Source organism: Scleropages formosus, chromosome 15, assembly GCF_900964775.1.
Source record: "Scleropages formosus chromosome 15, fSclFor1.1, whole genome shotgun sequence".
NCBI classification, from domain to species: domain Eukaryota; kingdom Metazoa; phylum Chordata; class Actinopteri; order Osteoglossiformes; family Osteoglossidae; genus Scleropages; species Scleropages formosus.
The window spans coordinates 26,679,262-26,696,358 of NC_041820.1; the positions used below are offsets into that span (position 1 = coordinate 26,679,262).

The 17,097-nt window shown below is 44.6% G+C and overlaps 1 protein-coding gene across 2 annotated transcripts in view; it reads right to left on the reverse strand.

Moving 5' to 3' along the window:
- eml5 (EMAP like 5) overlaps window positions 1-17,097 on the reverse strand; it is an 85,527-nt gene that overhangs the window by 45,658 nt on the left and 22,772 nt on the right. For both annotated transcript variants that reach the window (XM_018764075.2, XM_018764073.2), the window contains exons 2-7: window positions 14,756-14,915; window positions 12,975-13,073; window positions 10,959-11,027; window positions 5,763-5,948; window positions 3,873-4,008; window positions 652-853 (exon numbers count right to left, since the gene is read on the reverse strand). In XM_018764075.2, coding sequence (XP_018619591.2) covers window positions 652-853; window positions 3,873-4,008; window positions 5,763-5,948; window positions 10,959-11,027; window positions 12,975-13,073; window positions 14,756-14,915 — 852 coding nt within the window. The remainder of the gene's footprint in view (window positions 1-651; window positions 854-3,872; window positions 4,009-5,762; window positions 5,949-10,958; window positions 11,028-12,974; window positions 13,074-14,755; window positions 14,916-17,097) is intronic.

Below are 17,097 nucleotides of genomic sequence, written 5' to 3' on the forward strand. Positions count from 1 at the left end.
GCGGACTGTAATGGCCTGAAGGGGGGCGTGGTGGTGCAGCGGCGCAGTGGATTTGGCTGGGTCCTTTTCTCTGCTGGGTCTGGGGTTTGAGTCCCACTTGGGGTGCCTTGCGATGGACTGGTGTCCCGTCCTGGGTGTGTCCCCTCCCCCGCTAGTCTTGCGCCCTGGGTTGCCAGGTTAGGCTCCAGGTCACCGTGACCCCGCTTGGGACAAGTGATTTCAATGTGTGTGTGTGTGTGTGTGTGTGTGTGTGTGTGTGTGTGTGTGTAATGGCCTGCCCACATCCCATGACACCATTCTGATCTTTTTTGTACTGAGAAAGAAAACATCTGCAGCTGAATTTGAGCTTCTTACACATTATGGATGTTTTTCACTTTCCCTGCTTTTTGCACCATGAATGGGTGACTTCTCATGACTTGTCATGCCTATGACAGGAAGCCATTAAAAGGCTGACACTGCCAGAAGTGGGGAAAAAAAAGTACTTTAGCTGGTGTTTGGGAGAAAAATGGGAAATGGTTCAATGGCAGTTGGTAAAAGAACTGAACAGGAAAACCGCAAATGTTGCAGCGCTTTGGTCACTGGGCCATGCGGCTCACTGCACCCATCTTCGAGCAACACGCAAAGAGGTTTCTTCGTGGGGGAGGCACCTACCTGACAGAGCGGTCATCACTGCCAGTCATGGCCAGGGGCTTGGTTGGATGCACGGCTAGTGCCCACAGTTCACCCTCACAGTGGCCCTGCATGATGAGGAAGGGCTTGGTGCGGTCGTGGACAACCACCTCGAAGATCTCGCTGTCCTGGGTGCCCACAAGAATGTGGTCACCGCGCCAGCAGACGCTGCGCACCGAGAGCCCTATGGGTGCACACACAAATACACACAGACACACCAAGAGGGTCGTGAGCTTAAGTTTAAGAAGAGATGGGGGCTCTTCACATGAAACACAACACAGAGAAAACACCATGTCGGTTATGTTTGTTGTGAGCATGATGCCAGCAGAGAATCAACACTGGAATGTAAGTAAATACAAACAAGTGACGAGGGAATGTGTGTGTGTGTGTGTATATATGTATATACACATATATATATACATATACACACACACATATATACATACATACGTATATACATACATATATAAACGTTGTATTAAGTTACAAACAGGTCATAATACAATGACTACTATGCACAGCATAATGAGGACAACCATTATTTATAGAACCCTCATCGCTGTTACCCACCTCTGCAATTTTCACCTCTAGTTACTGTTGGGTTGGTGTGGCCATACCAAACAATACAGACAGGGGGGAGAAAGACAAACCACTAATTAGTAACTCAGACCCACCCGCAATGAGCCATCACTGTCAAGACTGGACAGGACCATGTTGGGAAGGATGGATCCTTTCAGTATAACTTTGAGCATTGTTAATTTAAGGGCAAGGCACAAGCAATGCCATTAATATGAATCTCAGTTTAATAAGTAGGTTTTGCACTCCCTATGTAGGTCTTGTGCCTGAACAGAGAGCCTGAGGGTGTCTAGGTCAGAATGTTCTTACTGGAGGGGAAGGACTGACATGATAACAGGTGTCAATAATACAGTGCATTCAGAAAATATTCAGAGCCTTTCACTTTTTTAAATTTTTTATGTTGCTGCCTAATGTTAAAATCGTTTAAACTCATTTTTCCCCTCAGCCTACACTCAATACCCCGAAATGACAAAGGATAAATAGGATGAAACAGGATTTTAGAAATTTTTGCAAATTTATTAAAAATAAGACACTGAAACATCGCATTTATATAAGTATTCAGACCCTTTACTTAGTACTTACTTGAAGCACCTTCGGCAGCAATTATATCCTCGAGTCTTCCCAGATATGAGGCAACAAGCTTTGCACACCAATATTCGGGGATTTTTTGCCATTCTTCTCTGTAGATCCTCTGTAGTTCGATCAGGTTAGGCAGGTGATGTTGGTAGACAACTATGTCCAGATCTCTCCTGAGATGTTCAACTGGGTACAAGTCCGGGCTCTGGCTGGGCCACTTAAGGAGATTCACAGAGTTCTCTGTAAGTCACTCCTGTGGTGTCTTTGCTTTGTGCTTATGGTCATTGTCATGTTGAAAGGTAAACCATTGGCCCAGTCTAAGGTTCAGAGTGCTCTGTAGCAGGTTTTCATTAAGAATATCGTTGTACTTTGCTCCACTCAGCTTTTACTTGACCCTGACTAGTCTCCCAGTCTCTGCTGCTGCAAAACAACCCCACAGCATGATGCTGCCACCACTATGCTTCACTGTTGGGATGATATTGCACAGCTGATGAGTCTCCAGACATGACACTTAGAATTAAGACCAAACAGTTCAATCTCGGTTCCAGCAGACCAGAGAGTATTAGTTTCTCACAGTCTGAGAGTCCTTTAGGTGCCTTTTTGCAAACTTCAAGCGAGCCTTCGTGTATCTTTTGCTGAGGAGAGGCTTCCATCTGGCCACTCTGCCATAAAGCCCAGATCAGTAGAGTGTTGGGGTGATGGTTGTTTCTCTGGAAGTTTCTCCCATTTCCACACAGGATTTCTGGAGCTCACCCAGAGTGACGATAGTTCTTGGTCACCTCACTCACCAAGCCCCTCCTCCCCTTGATTCTTCAGTTTAGCCAGACAACTAGCTCTAGGAAGAGTCATGGTTGTTCCAGTCTTCCTCCATTTAAGAAATGTGAAGGCCACTGTGCTCCTGCGAACCTTCAATGTTGCAGGAAGTTTTTGTAGCCTTCCTAAGATCTGTGCCTCCACACAATCCTGTCTCTAAGCCCTACAGGCAACTTCTTTGACCTCATGGCTTGGCTTTGCTCTGATACACATTGTCAGCTGTGGGACCTTATTTAGACAGGCGTTACCAAATCATGTCCAATCCACTGAATTTACCACAGGTGGACTCCAACCAAGGTGTAGAAACATCTCAAAGATGATCAATAGAAATGAGATGCACTTGAGTTAATTTTCAAGAGTCACAGCACAGGATCTGAATAATTATGTCAACGTTATGTTTCAGTTTTTATTTTTAATGAATTCGGGGAAATTTCTAAAATCCTGCTTTCACTTTGTCATGATGGGGTATTGAGTGTAGATTGATGAGGGAAAATGAACTTGAATGATTTCAGCAAAAAAGGCTGCGACATAAAAAATGTAGAAAAATGGAGGGGTTGAATATTTTCCAAATTCACTGGAGTTGACACTGCAGATATCAGAATACTACATTAACTATCATGAACAGGCTATTTTCAGACAGAGTTTTTATCTCTGCTGTACTACACACCACAGTTATTACATTGACAAGTAACTGGAAAAATGTGCTTGTAATATGCATAAGGAGGAGGGAAACTATAAAAATGCATCTTGGTATAGGAATATGCCAATCAGAATGAACTGATTCATTCGCTTGAAGAGTGAAAAAAAATGTAATTCTGTATAAAATCCCTTTAGTAAGCAAGTACATTTACATTTACGTTTATTCATTTAGCAGACGCTTTTCTCCAAATCGACTTCCAATGAACTCTATGTAGTGTTATCAGCCTTCACACCTTATTGACCAAGGTGACTTACACTGCTGTATACACTACTTACAACGGGTCACGGGTCAAGTATTTTCACGTATGATAAGAAAACCAGGGAATGGCAAAGTATACCATGAAAATTTCAGAAATGTGATGGGTGTGAGTATTTATGTCTTTGGTGGTAACGGGGTTAAGTGTTCCTCCTTTAAACTGAAACAGGGAGGCAACAAAGCAAAGACAGGTTGGGAACATATAGAATGTCTTTGGGTGAAACAGGGAAACTTCTTGTTAGTCAGGGGGCAGGGAGACAGGTCAGTGAGAAACATGTATCACCTTTATAGCCTTGGTCTGTTTCCCTGAGATCAATCACCGTAATTGGTTTGAAATTCAGATCCCACAGGCGGACGCAGCCATCCCGGCCCCCTGTGGCGAAGCCCTCCTCACAGGCGTTCATACTAAAAATCCCTGACTGGAGAGAGATGACAGGGTGTCAACTTTGGAAGGTGAGGCCATGGAAGAAACCTGGGTGTGAGTCCCACTTTTCACACTGCAAGCAAACAAAGTACATTCATTGCCAAAATGCAACAGGGTAGACATCAAATAATGTAGATTTATACAGCGTAACAGGTGGTTCTCTTTTAAACTAATAAGTAAAGATCTGGCCAGATGATGCCTATGTTAGGAGTTTAAATCCTCCAATCAGTTTTTAGCTGTGTGTAAATGCACAGGTGTGAAAGTCTTCTTCGGACAGATGACATAAAATAAAAACAGACACACTTTTGGCTTGAGATGAGCTGTAAACATTGCATGCTGGGAGATGTAGTTCTGCAAGGGAAAAGTCAATAAGAGGCCACCATAAGCCTGGGGAGGACTCAGATAGAATGCCATGCTTATACCCATCCCCCGACACATCGGCACCCAGCTCTTGAGCTAAAAGCTATCCTTTAATCCCAAGCAGTAAAAACTGATCCATTTCTCCCTGCATATTAAAGGCATCATGGAACTTTGCTGCAACACTCTTCCTCCCACCTGCTCTCTAGCAGGGGTTTTTTCAGGAGTCCCTCATCATTCCCAGTGGCCACAGACCAGCCCACCTTGTGAAAAGGCATTCTACAGAAGCACACCATGCGCCCACGTTGCGTAACGGCCGCACAAGCAAGTGAGCAGGCTGAGAGCAAGTAGGCGTGTGTCCGTCTGCAGAATGCAGCCCCCACACCAGCGTGGGTGTACAGCATGGGCCAGAAAGCTACACTCTGAAGATGCCCGTGGGGTGCATGGGAAACTGGCAGCAGGCATGAGGAGTGCAATCCCCCTGCCTGAGACCTGCTCGGCACTACCTTCCAGAGCTTTGTCTCTGAGCGCCAGGAATCATAGGCAGGAGCAGTAGGCATGTGTCCAACAGTGAGCTGCTCTAGTGGCTCTTTGCGTGTGTGAGTGTGTGTGAGGCACGGATGGATGTTGTGCACTGCAGCTGCTATGAGATTATGAGAGCTACAAGCTTGTTTGTGCAAAACCAGTTGGCCGGTGACTACATTGATCAGAAGGACGTGTATTCAAATGTATTATAGCCGGGTGGTGAGATGGAGGCAGCCACATTGGCAAGATTCAGGTGCAGGACAGCAGAATTTCAGAAGAGAATGGGATTTATTTGCAAAATAAAATCCAAAAAAAACAAAATTGGGGAAACGGACCCTCAGCACAAGAAGCAGGCAAGAAACATTCACAAAACAAGCAAACTAAAGTCCAGGGGAAATTACACACATGTCCTTTTCTCCTCCCAGTCAATAACCCCCCAAGTCTTCAGACCACCTGCTTCAAAAGTCTTTCAGAAATAGCAACAGCCGGTTCTCATCATCCCATTAAGTCAGGGGCAGGCTGTTGGGAGCTGTCCATTTGGAAGGTCCTGATTCCTTCTCTGGGCTGCTCCACCCATCCTCCCACAGTAGCTTTAAGAGTGTGTCCTCTTTGTGCTTGAATGTACGATTGACTCTGGTGTCTGCGTGAAAAAAATTGCTTTATACCCCCAGGGTGCATTCTATCTGACACATCTCCTCACATGGCAGTCTGACAAAGTGGCTGTAGTACAGTATATGTGTTTCTCAGCAACACGAATACCTCCTGCCTCAATATCCAGTGGGGACAACATACTGATATGATGGGAAATGCTTGGGAAAGTGGTTTGTTTTTCCTACTCGGAACCACCACAAGGAACAGCAGACTCACCCCGTGGGCGCCCTGGACGCTCCGCACCAGGTTGGTCCCCTTCCAGACGTAAATATCACCATTCAGTGCCCCCGAGTATGTGATCTCATCACGTGCACAGGCCAGGCATAGAATGGTCTGCAGGTCCCCCGTCTTCCCGAAGACTCCGCGCTTGGGGGTCAAGGCGTTACCACACAAGCTCCAAAACTGAAGATGAACAAGAGATACAAGACAGTTGGTCCAAGTTGCTGTGGTCTATAATCCAATCCAAATCCTGCACCACAGATCCAACAGCACTCTCCTGTGATACAGTAATGGCTCTTCAGTGCTGATCATTTGCATTTTGAAGAATGTCAAAGCACCGTGTATAACGCTCCTAGCATTCTCTAAGATATTCTGTCACTTATCAGATATCTTTCTATGACATATCAACAAAACTACAGAAATTCACATAGTACACCAGAAATCTGCAGCTGAATCTATATATAGCAGTACAAAGAAATGGGTTCAAGATCCAAGTGCTCAGTTTTGGCTTTGATGTGCTGGAATTAACTCCCTCTGTCTCTCAGAACTGCTGAATTCCTTTCAATATTCAAGAAACATTTCAAAATGCTTTTGGATCCATTTTCCCCCCAGGATCTGATACCTCTGTGTTAGTTCTTGTCCAGCTCATAAATTTTTTCCTATTCCTATGTCACTTCCACAGGTGAGTACCGGAATGCAATACATGCACTGCAGTGTCAGAGAAGCAAGCTGCACTTCAGTGATTGTTTGTATCAAATCCCTCTGTCTGTCTGAGCTGAGTGTGTCCTTGGAGAAAACGGTCTGCCAGATTCATCAATGTAAATGTAACATTCTCTTTGATTTACGAGAAAAAAAGAAAAATTAGGCAATTTCTTCGATGTATAAGCACAATAAGCATCTAAGTATGTAGCAGAGGTATACATATCCTTGTTGTGATCTTCCTGACAAACCTAGCTTTGCTCAGCTTTCTTTCAATAATTTTTATACATTTAGTTTCTTGGCGGATGAGCACTGGCAGTATAGAACTTTATTTCAATAAAGAAGGCAGAATTATTCACTTTGCGCAAAATCTATGGCAGGATCGTAATCTAGGCAACGTTAGCCAGTACTGCCTGTGCCACTAAGGAGGCATTTGGAGAAAGGCCACCTGTGCCCCCAGCGCAGCAGTCAGATGCCTGCTGGGGGAGAACTACTTGAGCTGTTCCGCTTGACTACATCCTTGAATTTCGTGAGGTGCCAACAGAAATCAATTACGCTTTTCCTAGCATGGCACCCAGTGGGAGAGAGACATTGTGAAAATCACTCTTGGCTTTCATAAGAGCATAGGATAACATGGGCTGGAATCTAGATGCAGATCCACCTGAACCCTGGCCAGGAACCCAGGGACTTGCCAAGTCACCTGGCGCCCGTCACACTGTGGAGCAGTGTGCTATTGCTCACCGATGTCCTGTCACTGAGAAATGAAGAGTGACTGTTACACCCTCGGGTTTGCCGCATTTTCTGGGGGTCGCATCCCCTTGAGCTAAGGAATTCCCACAAGAGGAGTGAGACAAACTAAATCTTATCAGTGAGTAAAATTTGCAAAAGATGTGAAAGACCCAAGACCAAGATTGTGTAGCTGCACTGTGATGAACCCTGTTCAGTAACCTGTCAAAAGAGATAAGATGCCAACCAGCCTACAACCTTCAACCTTCAAGTTCACAGAGGAAAAGAGGTAGATGAGTAAGCAGGACAAGCCTTCCCTGAGCCTTGCAGCTTTGAAGCAGATGGAGCTGGAATTTGCAGCCAGTTGCAGGGATCCAGTTCATGAAAAGACACAAAAAGCCGAGCTCTCTGGAGGGACGAGGCAGTTTTCACGGCCTGCATTTGTAAAGGCAGTAATGGAGCCTAAACAGCCCCCAGAGGAAGGTCTGTGGTAAGACTTATTCATCATGACTGAAAGGAGCCTCATTCACTCTTGCTTCTTCTGTTCTTTCATGTTGCTCCTTACAGAAGGTTACAGAGCCATCAGTATCCTACAGCTCTCTGTTTACATCGCATATGGAGTCCCTGAGGTCGGGGCAGATGCTTAAACCTTTCGAGTGTCCCGAGTTTGGCAAGTTCTAGGTTCAAGGCTGAGGCAGAAACCCAAAGTCAGCAGCTGGGATGGATCAGCACATCTTGGCCCCTTGGGTACCAGGAGACAATACAACCATATCCAATGAGAACAGAAAAAAGCACCCATCATTAAGGCAATGTGAGTCCACCGGCAAAACAGCAGTGAGCTATCAGGTTCATGGAGGTCTGAATTGGGGTAACTTGTACATTATACAGATTCTAACTGGAGGCAGTGTGTGAGCTGGAATCATCAATGTCTGCCCTGTAGAACCACTCCAGAACATGGTTCATGAATGGATTTTTTTAAAACACGTGTACAGACCTGCGCCGCTTAACTACAGGGATATGTTCTGAGAAATGAGTCATTAGGTGATTTCATTGTTGTGCGAACATCATAGAGTGTACTTATACACACCTAGATGGTATAGCCTTGATCACAGAGTGTACTTATACAAACCTAGAGGGTATAGCCTCGATCATAGAGTTTACTTATACACACCTAGATGGTATAGCCTCGATCATAGTGTACTTATACAAACCTAGATGGGATAGCCTCGATGCAGTTAAGAGACATGGTACATGCGAGATTTATGATGCTGCTGCCGGCGTAACACAACATACTGTTTTACAGTAAACTTTTATTTTATAAGTAGAAAGAGTACACTGTAAAATAAGAATAAAAAGTACAGTATAGTAAATACATAAAACAGTAACATAGGTGCTTATGATCATTATCAAGAATTATGTACTGTACATAACTGTATGTGCTATACTTTTATACGACTGGCAGCGCAGTAGATTTATTTACAGCAGCACCATCACGAACACGTGAGTAACACGTTGCGCTACGATGTTACGACGGCTACGACGTTGCTGGTCGATAAGAATTTTTCTGATCCATTATAATGTTATGGGACCACCGTCGTATATGTGGTCAGCTGTTCAGCAAAATGTTGTTAAGCGGCGCATGACTGTATATGGGGAACTGGGAGTGTTTTAGGAAACCAAAAGTGCACGAACCAGTCCCTGAAATGTGATGCCCTGTTTACAGATGTGTGGAGGTTTGCTGTCAAACGTGCTTGTTTTCTCTTGTTTTGGGGGCTTTTGGCTGTAGGGCCTGGCTTCCATAGCTGCGGAGGGGATTAAGGCGATTATTTTGCCTGGATGTGCAGAGCACTACGATCACAGGCTGGGCACTGGAAGCATGCACTAGGGATAGGTGTCACATGGTCCACAGGGGAGGGGGGCGCGGTGGCGCAGTGGGTTGGACCACAGTCCTGCTGTCCGGTGGGTCTGGGGTTCAAGTCCCACTTGGGGTGCCTTGCGGTGGACTGGCGTCCCGTCCTGGGTGTGTCCCCTTCCCCCTCTGGCCTTACGCCCTGTGTTGCCGGGTAGGCTCCGGTTCCCCGTGACCCCGTAAGGGGCAAGCGGTTCTGAAAATGTGTGTGTGTGTGTGTGTGGTCCACAGGGATAAAGACCCTAGAATTATGTTGTCCAACTGCTGTATGTACTGGCTACTGCGAGCTGATCAGGTCAAAGAGCACAAATAGCAGGGGAAGACGGGCAACGAACTTGGATAATGGGATTGTTATCTGCCAGGCTTCAGAAACAGAAAGCAGATATAGACACTTCAGGAAACTGATTTATTGTGGACCACATCATGTGACCGGAGTGTTGGGCTACTGAGCCTTTAGCTGTAAGGAGAGCTGGGAAATGAGTGGACACTTCCAAGGATGTGAGGCTGAACAGCCCAAGTGTAGGATTAGAGGAAGACTTTTTTGAAGACTCTAATAACCCAACATAACACAACAAGGTAAACAGGGAAATTAGTTTAAAATCAATACTTGTCCAGTGAAAATTTAAATTAACCCAACTTTATCCCAAAGTGCACAAGGACTCCACAACAAATTCAATAAAATATTGAAAATAGAAACGATAAGCTCTTTAACAGCACCGGAGTTCATGTGAACATCAGCTGGAGGAAATACAGGAAGGTTCAAAAACACACACATGTGCAAGTGCGCTTCCCACACTTATCACACCTTTGCAGGCTTGTGTTAATGACACCAAATCCCTCACTGAATTAGTGCCTCTTCAGGCTCATTTCCCTTCGACTCTATTCCTCTTAAGTAGAATCAGACTTTGCCTTAAAACGAAAGTTTCCTCATGAGTCATCAACTTTGCTCAGCCTCTTTTCTGAGGGCTTGAATTACATTTACATGTACAATTATTCTTTTAGCAGATGCTTTTCTCCAAAGCGACGTACATCTCATAGAAAATACAATATGTTCATTACATTAGGAGAGACACTTAGATGCAGGTGCATGATTCTTCAGTGCAGTTTGTTTCTTTCCACCATATGATCCAATGTTCATCACATGGGTAGCTGCATAAAACTTTATCCTAATATCCACAATACCTTCCTAGTATTTTTTTTAAAACATTTACATTATGTTACAGGAGTAGCTGTGTGAAAGTTTATCCGTTATTCATCAGTCATGATCTCAAAGTCATAGTGCAGGAACATTTACACCTTACATGAACTGAAGAGATGATGGGCGAAGTGAGTCTGGAAGAGGTGAGTTTCAAGATTTTTTTTAAATGTGGACAGAGATTCAGCAGTTCTGAGTGAGAGGGGGAGGTCGTTCCACCACAACGGAGCCAGAATTACCATCGGTGCCTTAGAAATGAAACTATTTTAGCAGAAATTATACGCAGAACCCGACACGTCTGATTCAGCCACGCTGATAGAGTAGTGCAGAATAAGAGAAGGCATCTCACTCTTCAATTTCCATGTTTATATAAATAAGAGAATCAACAGCTAAAGCCATTTTTAATTCTAACACCAGAGTATCAATATATAGTACCATACATCCTATAACTACCACACCTCCAATACCACATGTGATAAATCTATATCTGCGACAGGAATGTATATAAATCTAATATATATATATATCTGCTTTGAAATGTACCCAAAAGCCTCCAGAATGAGCCAGTCTTACTGAAATCAGAAAGCAAGCTGCCACCGATGTGCTACTACAGACACATCATGCACCGTATACACCCAACGAAAAAGGACTTGATGAACAGTACCTTTATGTGTTTCACACCACAGCTCACTAGCTTGCTTGGCTGGTAAAGGTCCCATGATATGTCAAATATCTGTTGAGAAAGTAACAAAACATTCATTTGAAAGCATTCAGTTAAAACATCACTCAGTTTTTTAACTGCCAAAGTAACACATCTGACTTAGTAAAGAATGAAGGAGATATTTGTTAATATTCTATTGTCTTTCTGGGGACGAGGGTGCATGTAGTTATTGCACCCTATTGGAGGACTGTGGTTAAATGATAAAGAAAAAACTTTCAGCAATTATCTGCTACCAGGAACCTAAAAGAATACAAAAGTGTATTTTATGTTTTAAAAAAGTACTGTTGAGATGGTACAATTTATCTTTTTGAAATGCAGAGCATTTTTTTTCGATTTTCCATGCGTGTCTTCATGCTGTGATGAAAAATTCTAATGTAATATATGGATTATTATTTCAATGTACATTTACACTTAGTAATTTATTCATTTAGCAAACGCTTTTCTCCAAAGCGATGTACATCTCATAGAAAATACAATTTGCTCTGGTGCAAAGCGACTTGTATAACTGTAATCCGGAGAACTTTCTTTTTGATTGATGATTTTCCCACACTGGGGAAATTTTAAAACGAAAATACAAATATCATCTGGACAAGCTGTTATTAATAATGGATTGTTGGATGGGTGGGTGGAAATTTTAGTGTTTATTACAGAGTTTTCTGGCATCTTTACACAATCTACAAAAATCAATAAATGGGGTATTTGCTTATCATGTAGTTTTAACTGGCTGTGAATTAGGGCTGAAAGTAACTTTGGCATTATGGAAAACAGACTTTCGCTCCTAATTATGTTTGTGAATTGAAGAGCCAGTATATACTGTACATTAGCAACATTACAAATATTATTTAGGTAGTAATCTGGGAGGTTTCTCACAAATTTATGCACTCATTTAAAGCTTCGATCAAGATTTTTTTCCTGCTATAACAGAATGGAAGCCAGTAATGGAAACAGTCTATCACTCATTGTGAATGCTGGGAAATACGTTGCCTGAAGCCTCTTGTCCCTTACGGGGTCACGGAGCCAAACCCGGCAACACAGGGCATAAGGCTGGATGGGGAGGGGACACACCCAGCATGGGACGCCAGTCCATCGCAAGGCTCGAACCCCAGACCTACCAGAGAGCAGGACCCAGCCCAACCCACTGCGCCACCGCGCCACCGTGCCACCGCGCCACCACACCCCCTGGTTGGGAAATAATGAACCATATTTACCACAATCATTAGATTGCTAAGGATGGACTGGGCTTGAACAATACACCTCCATTTAATTCAACCTAAATGAAAATGGTCTCAAGATTTATTTTTCTTACTCCATTTAATTACGCGCTTCGCCAGTGATCGTCTTTAATGGCTACAATCAATAAGCTGTAACTCCTTCATCCACTTCTGCTGTGAGCACACTTTCCATTCCACATGGGCATGATACCACTCTGGGCCAAGACATGCAGTCAGCGTTGGGCTCAGGACAGCTGGAGAGTCACAATGAGCGAGCAGTGCCTATGAGTGAGTGCTTGTATGTGAATAAGTGATCCGGTGCTGCGAATGAAGGAATGAGCGTAACTGGGTAACGCAAAAAAAATTATGATTAGGGATCGTCAGTTATTTGGATAAACTTTCATACAGCTACTCGTATGAAGAACATTGGTTCATGTGTTGGAAAGAAATAAACTAACTGCACTTAAGAATCACGCATCTGCATCTAAGTGTCTCTTTCTGCTAACGTAATGAACGCATCGTATTTTCTATGAGATGTACGTCTCTTTGGAGAAAAGCATCTGCTAAATGAATCGATGCAAATATAACGGCGTGAGTGTGCATGAGAAAATAAAGTGTCAATGAGAGAATGAATGAACAAACATACTCCATGCAACAAGAATATCAATTATGAATGGATATTTGGAGCAAGCTGGTAAATACTTGAATAACGATAATAGTTAAAATAATGAAAGTCAAGGGCGTTTACCCGGTCTGTGTGTCCAGGGGCTGCTGCAAGAACCTTCCCTCTCCTCCAGTCCCACACACAGATCGTGTTCTTTGAATCCAAGCCCACTGACACCAAGCACTAAAGAAAAAGACTGCGGCATTAATAAACAGTCAAGACAGGTGGATGGCGGAGCAGAATCAAGTGTCACTGATTTCTGGCTCTAGTTCTAATAATAATTTGCTATAATAATAATACAAAATTAAATATAAATTAATTATATATAAATAAATAGCATAATAATAATAATAATATGAAAATGTCTCTGATGTGGTGAAAAACGTGTTTCTCTGGGTCATTCATACTCTGATCACAACAGAATAAACTGGTACCAGTTGATTGACTCCTGTCCCTGGTTTGGGCTTTGTGATTTTGTCACTGGTTACAGGTAACCGAACTGAACTCAGCCCGTTTTATACACCTTCTGCTATGATTCAACCCCAAATCACTGGATCACGTCTGCAAAGTTCCAGGGGGAAAAAGACCTGCTCGAAACTGAAGCTATGGAAAATAAGATTTGCATACTGAGCATCTGTGTGAAGTGTTTAGTCGAGATCAAAGGCAAGTGAGGGCAGAGATAAAAATGAATATATTATAAAAAAGGATGAAAAAAAGCATGGGAGGACCTGTGATGCAAAGCGCCTGTGAGTTGCACAGAATCTGGGTCAGAGAGTTGGAGCAAAGTTGCGAAGAACCGCTGACAAAATTCTAAGAAACGACAGCCTACGTGCTGATTATGATAATTTCTACTAAAGGAGCTACAGGGAAGCAGTAGAATGAACACAGCAGATGGCAAGTGGAGCGGGCTTTGAACGGAGGACAGCGACCCGGGTTCCTGACATCGCAGACCCTAAACGTGCAAGAAAGATCCCATGTGAGCCCAGCAGGCTGATCAATCCAGGAAAAAGCTCTCAGCATTTTCGGTAACGACGCGACACAATTCCCAGTCACCCCGAAGTGGATATGCTAATATTCCACTTAAATGCTCAGAGGTCCACAGCTGGCATACCTTAAATATTGAATTTTAAGATTTAAATAATCTTGTTACAACATACTGAGCTTCATGTTTGTTAAGGATCCCTTGGCAAGCAGGTAATCACCAGGGTCCCGAAAATGTGCGCTCCATGACTGCTTCGTATGGGGACCTCTGGGAGGAGGTGGGAGGTGGGCCGTGAGGATGGCGTCTCCAGATTCGTCTGCCAGCCATACAGCGGGGGCCTCCGGGGGCCGAGGTGCGACCCACACTAGGTGGCCTGCCGCCCCTGTTGGAATCCCTCCCCGGGATCGCGGGAGCGGAGCCGAATCTTGCCACGTGCCTTGGGTAGCGTAGCTGCCCCGGGACCACCGCATGCACGAGTCACCTCCAAAACGCCGCTCGCTTGGAAACAGAACAAAGCGGCTGAGCAAAGAGGGCCCCCTTAGGACACGGTTAGGGTGCTGCTGCAGCGGCGTGGCAGTCAAGCACATTTTTTTAAGGACAGGGGTTCAGAAATGGGTAAAGATGAAAGCTGATGGAAGTGTTGATGAAGAATCCAGTTCAATATAACTTCAGCAACAGATGATCAGGTCAGTTGTTTGGGAATAAACCAGAGTTTATGACCTGTAGCAAACCTTAGCGCCATCAATCAGTACAGGCCTTCAGTGATCAATACCATTCAGCTGCTTACTGAAAGCTGCAGTATTTCACCCCATCAGTGACTTGGCCACCCCTAGCTATACCGTAGTTACGAATGAAAGAAAGCGGAGGAGCGGCGGGTCGGCACCTGTCCATCGAGGTCGAAGGCCAAGCAGGCTATGCCGTGCGTGTGCACGTCCTTGAGGATGGACACCGTCTGTACCGTGTACGAATCCCACACGCAGATGTAAGGTTCCTTGCCCACCTGGCCGGTGGCCACCAGGACGCGCTCAGGGTGCAAGGCTAGGCTGGAGATCCAGAGGCACAGAAACAGACAGAGAAAACGAGAGTTAGCCGCATCCGACATCGCCGTTATAACGCGCAGGGAAGGTTTGAAACACACGTGGGAAAATTTTGCAGCATCAGCAACATTCGGGTTGAGTCCATCCCATAAACTCCACACACTGAGGACAGAGAGAGTGAAAGAGACTTATTCCTTGTAACAAGTTGGCAGAACTTGAGGTCGAGGCTATTTTGAGCTGGCGCATTTTGAATGGCATTACTCATGTTGTTTAATCTTTATTACAGGTCTCATGTGATGCCAGCAGAGCACCTAGAAATGAGAAACGATAGCAAGAGCAAGAGACTCGGTATTCATGCAGGGTCATCGCTGCTCGTAAGCCGCATACACTTGCGTGCAACAGGTTTCATTGGTTACAGCGGAAACACTGACGCTAGGTTAAAAACACACCGCCGGCACTGCTGTCGGACAACTGCGGTCATTTACCATACCCTGGCAGCTCCTTCGATATATTCCTGCTTTCCAGACTTCCGCTAAACCTAACCCAAGTATGGCTTGCAATACATTATTGCTGCGACAGGAAATAATTTGAACCTCACAAATCAAATTATTTCAGAAACAAAATATTGCTGTTGAAAAATTCAAATTAATTTCAGCTAAATAGCTTACATTAAAGGTAAATTGAATTAATACATCTGGGTCGGTTAAAACAGGCTGAGTAGCCGCTGAGCTGCAGTTATGTTGACATTTACATGTATTAATTTTTTCCCAAGTGATGTACAGCTAAGTGTAAAGAAAAGTGCATTTCACTAACAGAATAAGAGTTTTAGATGCAGATGTACTGTATGACTCTCCAAAGAGCACAGTAGGGGGGGTTGCATGTTGAATTGACAGGAAATACAAAGATGACCGCAACAGATGGTGTGATGCAAATTTCTAGAGCAGTTGGGAGATCTGGAGAGGTTTGTCTGAAAGGATAGGTTTTGTGACCTTTCTTGAATGTTGTGAGGGATTCAGCAGTTCTGAGGGACAGGGGGGAGTCATTCCAGCACACTCGAGCCAAAACCAACTTTGCATTTATTTGTCACTCTTCCTCAAAGGGATCTCACAATTATTTGCCCATTTACACATATGAGTAATTCAGGATAAGTACCTTGCTCAAGGGTACTACAACTGGAGGTGGGGATCAAACCTGCAACCTATGAATCCAAAGGCAATAACTCTAACCACTACATCATCCAGCTACCTCGGATGCTCGTATTTTGGAACCGCTTGTGTGTGGGACCACCAGATGCAGAGGAGTGTAGGGGTTTGACAGTTTGAGACAGACTTGAGTGGCAGTCATAGACCCAGGTTCTGTTGACCTTCCCTGGTCATTTGACTTTCTTACAGGTACCTGCATCTTCTGGATCTCATTCCATACAGTCTAATGACTAGTGAAGAGCCATACTAAAGCGTGAGGATAGGTGTCGGTCGTGTCAGCCTTATGGCTCACACCAAGCTGCAGTTCACATTTGCGCCGTGCCCTTTGAGCATCAAGGGAACGCACGCCAGATGGCCGGGCAAACAGCGATGCCGGTCGAACCGAAGGCGCTCCTCTAGGTACAGAGGCTACGGCACACGGCTTCCTCGCCTTTCCACCCCCGCTGTCACTCCTCATTTCCCATGGACTTTACTTCTGCGTTTAGCACTCCGTGGAAACAGCAGGAAAACTCCCCGCGTGCCCACCCGAGCGAGCGGCCCATATTCGGGGTGGTTCCTGCTTTGTGACAGCTGTTATTTGCCATTACTGGAATAGTGGCTCCAGCAGGAGGGCTGCTGCTGTTTTTGCACCAACTGGCTGCACTGCGAGGAAATCCCTTCCTGTGAAGCAGAAGTAAGTCAAGTTAAACATCTGAACTAATTTCATGCCCCATAAATGCCCAGTGTTATAATAACCCTGTCGAGTTCATAACATGCAGTACGTTTCTCACTTCTACACCCTGACACAGCATTGTCGGTGGAGGATCAGACAGTCATAGGGCCCTCCGTGGGACTTGAACACACTGCCTCCCGCTTACAGCCCGTTTTCCTTAACATGCGTTCTATTTGCCAGCTCTGACAGTGTTGAGGAAAGCATACAGTGCTGCTTGAAAGTATGTGAACCCCCCCATGTCCTTTAGTTTTACCATGGAATACTTACTGAATGT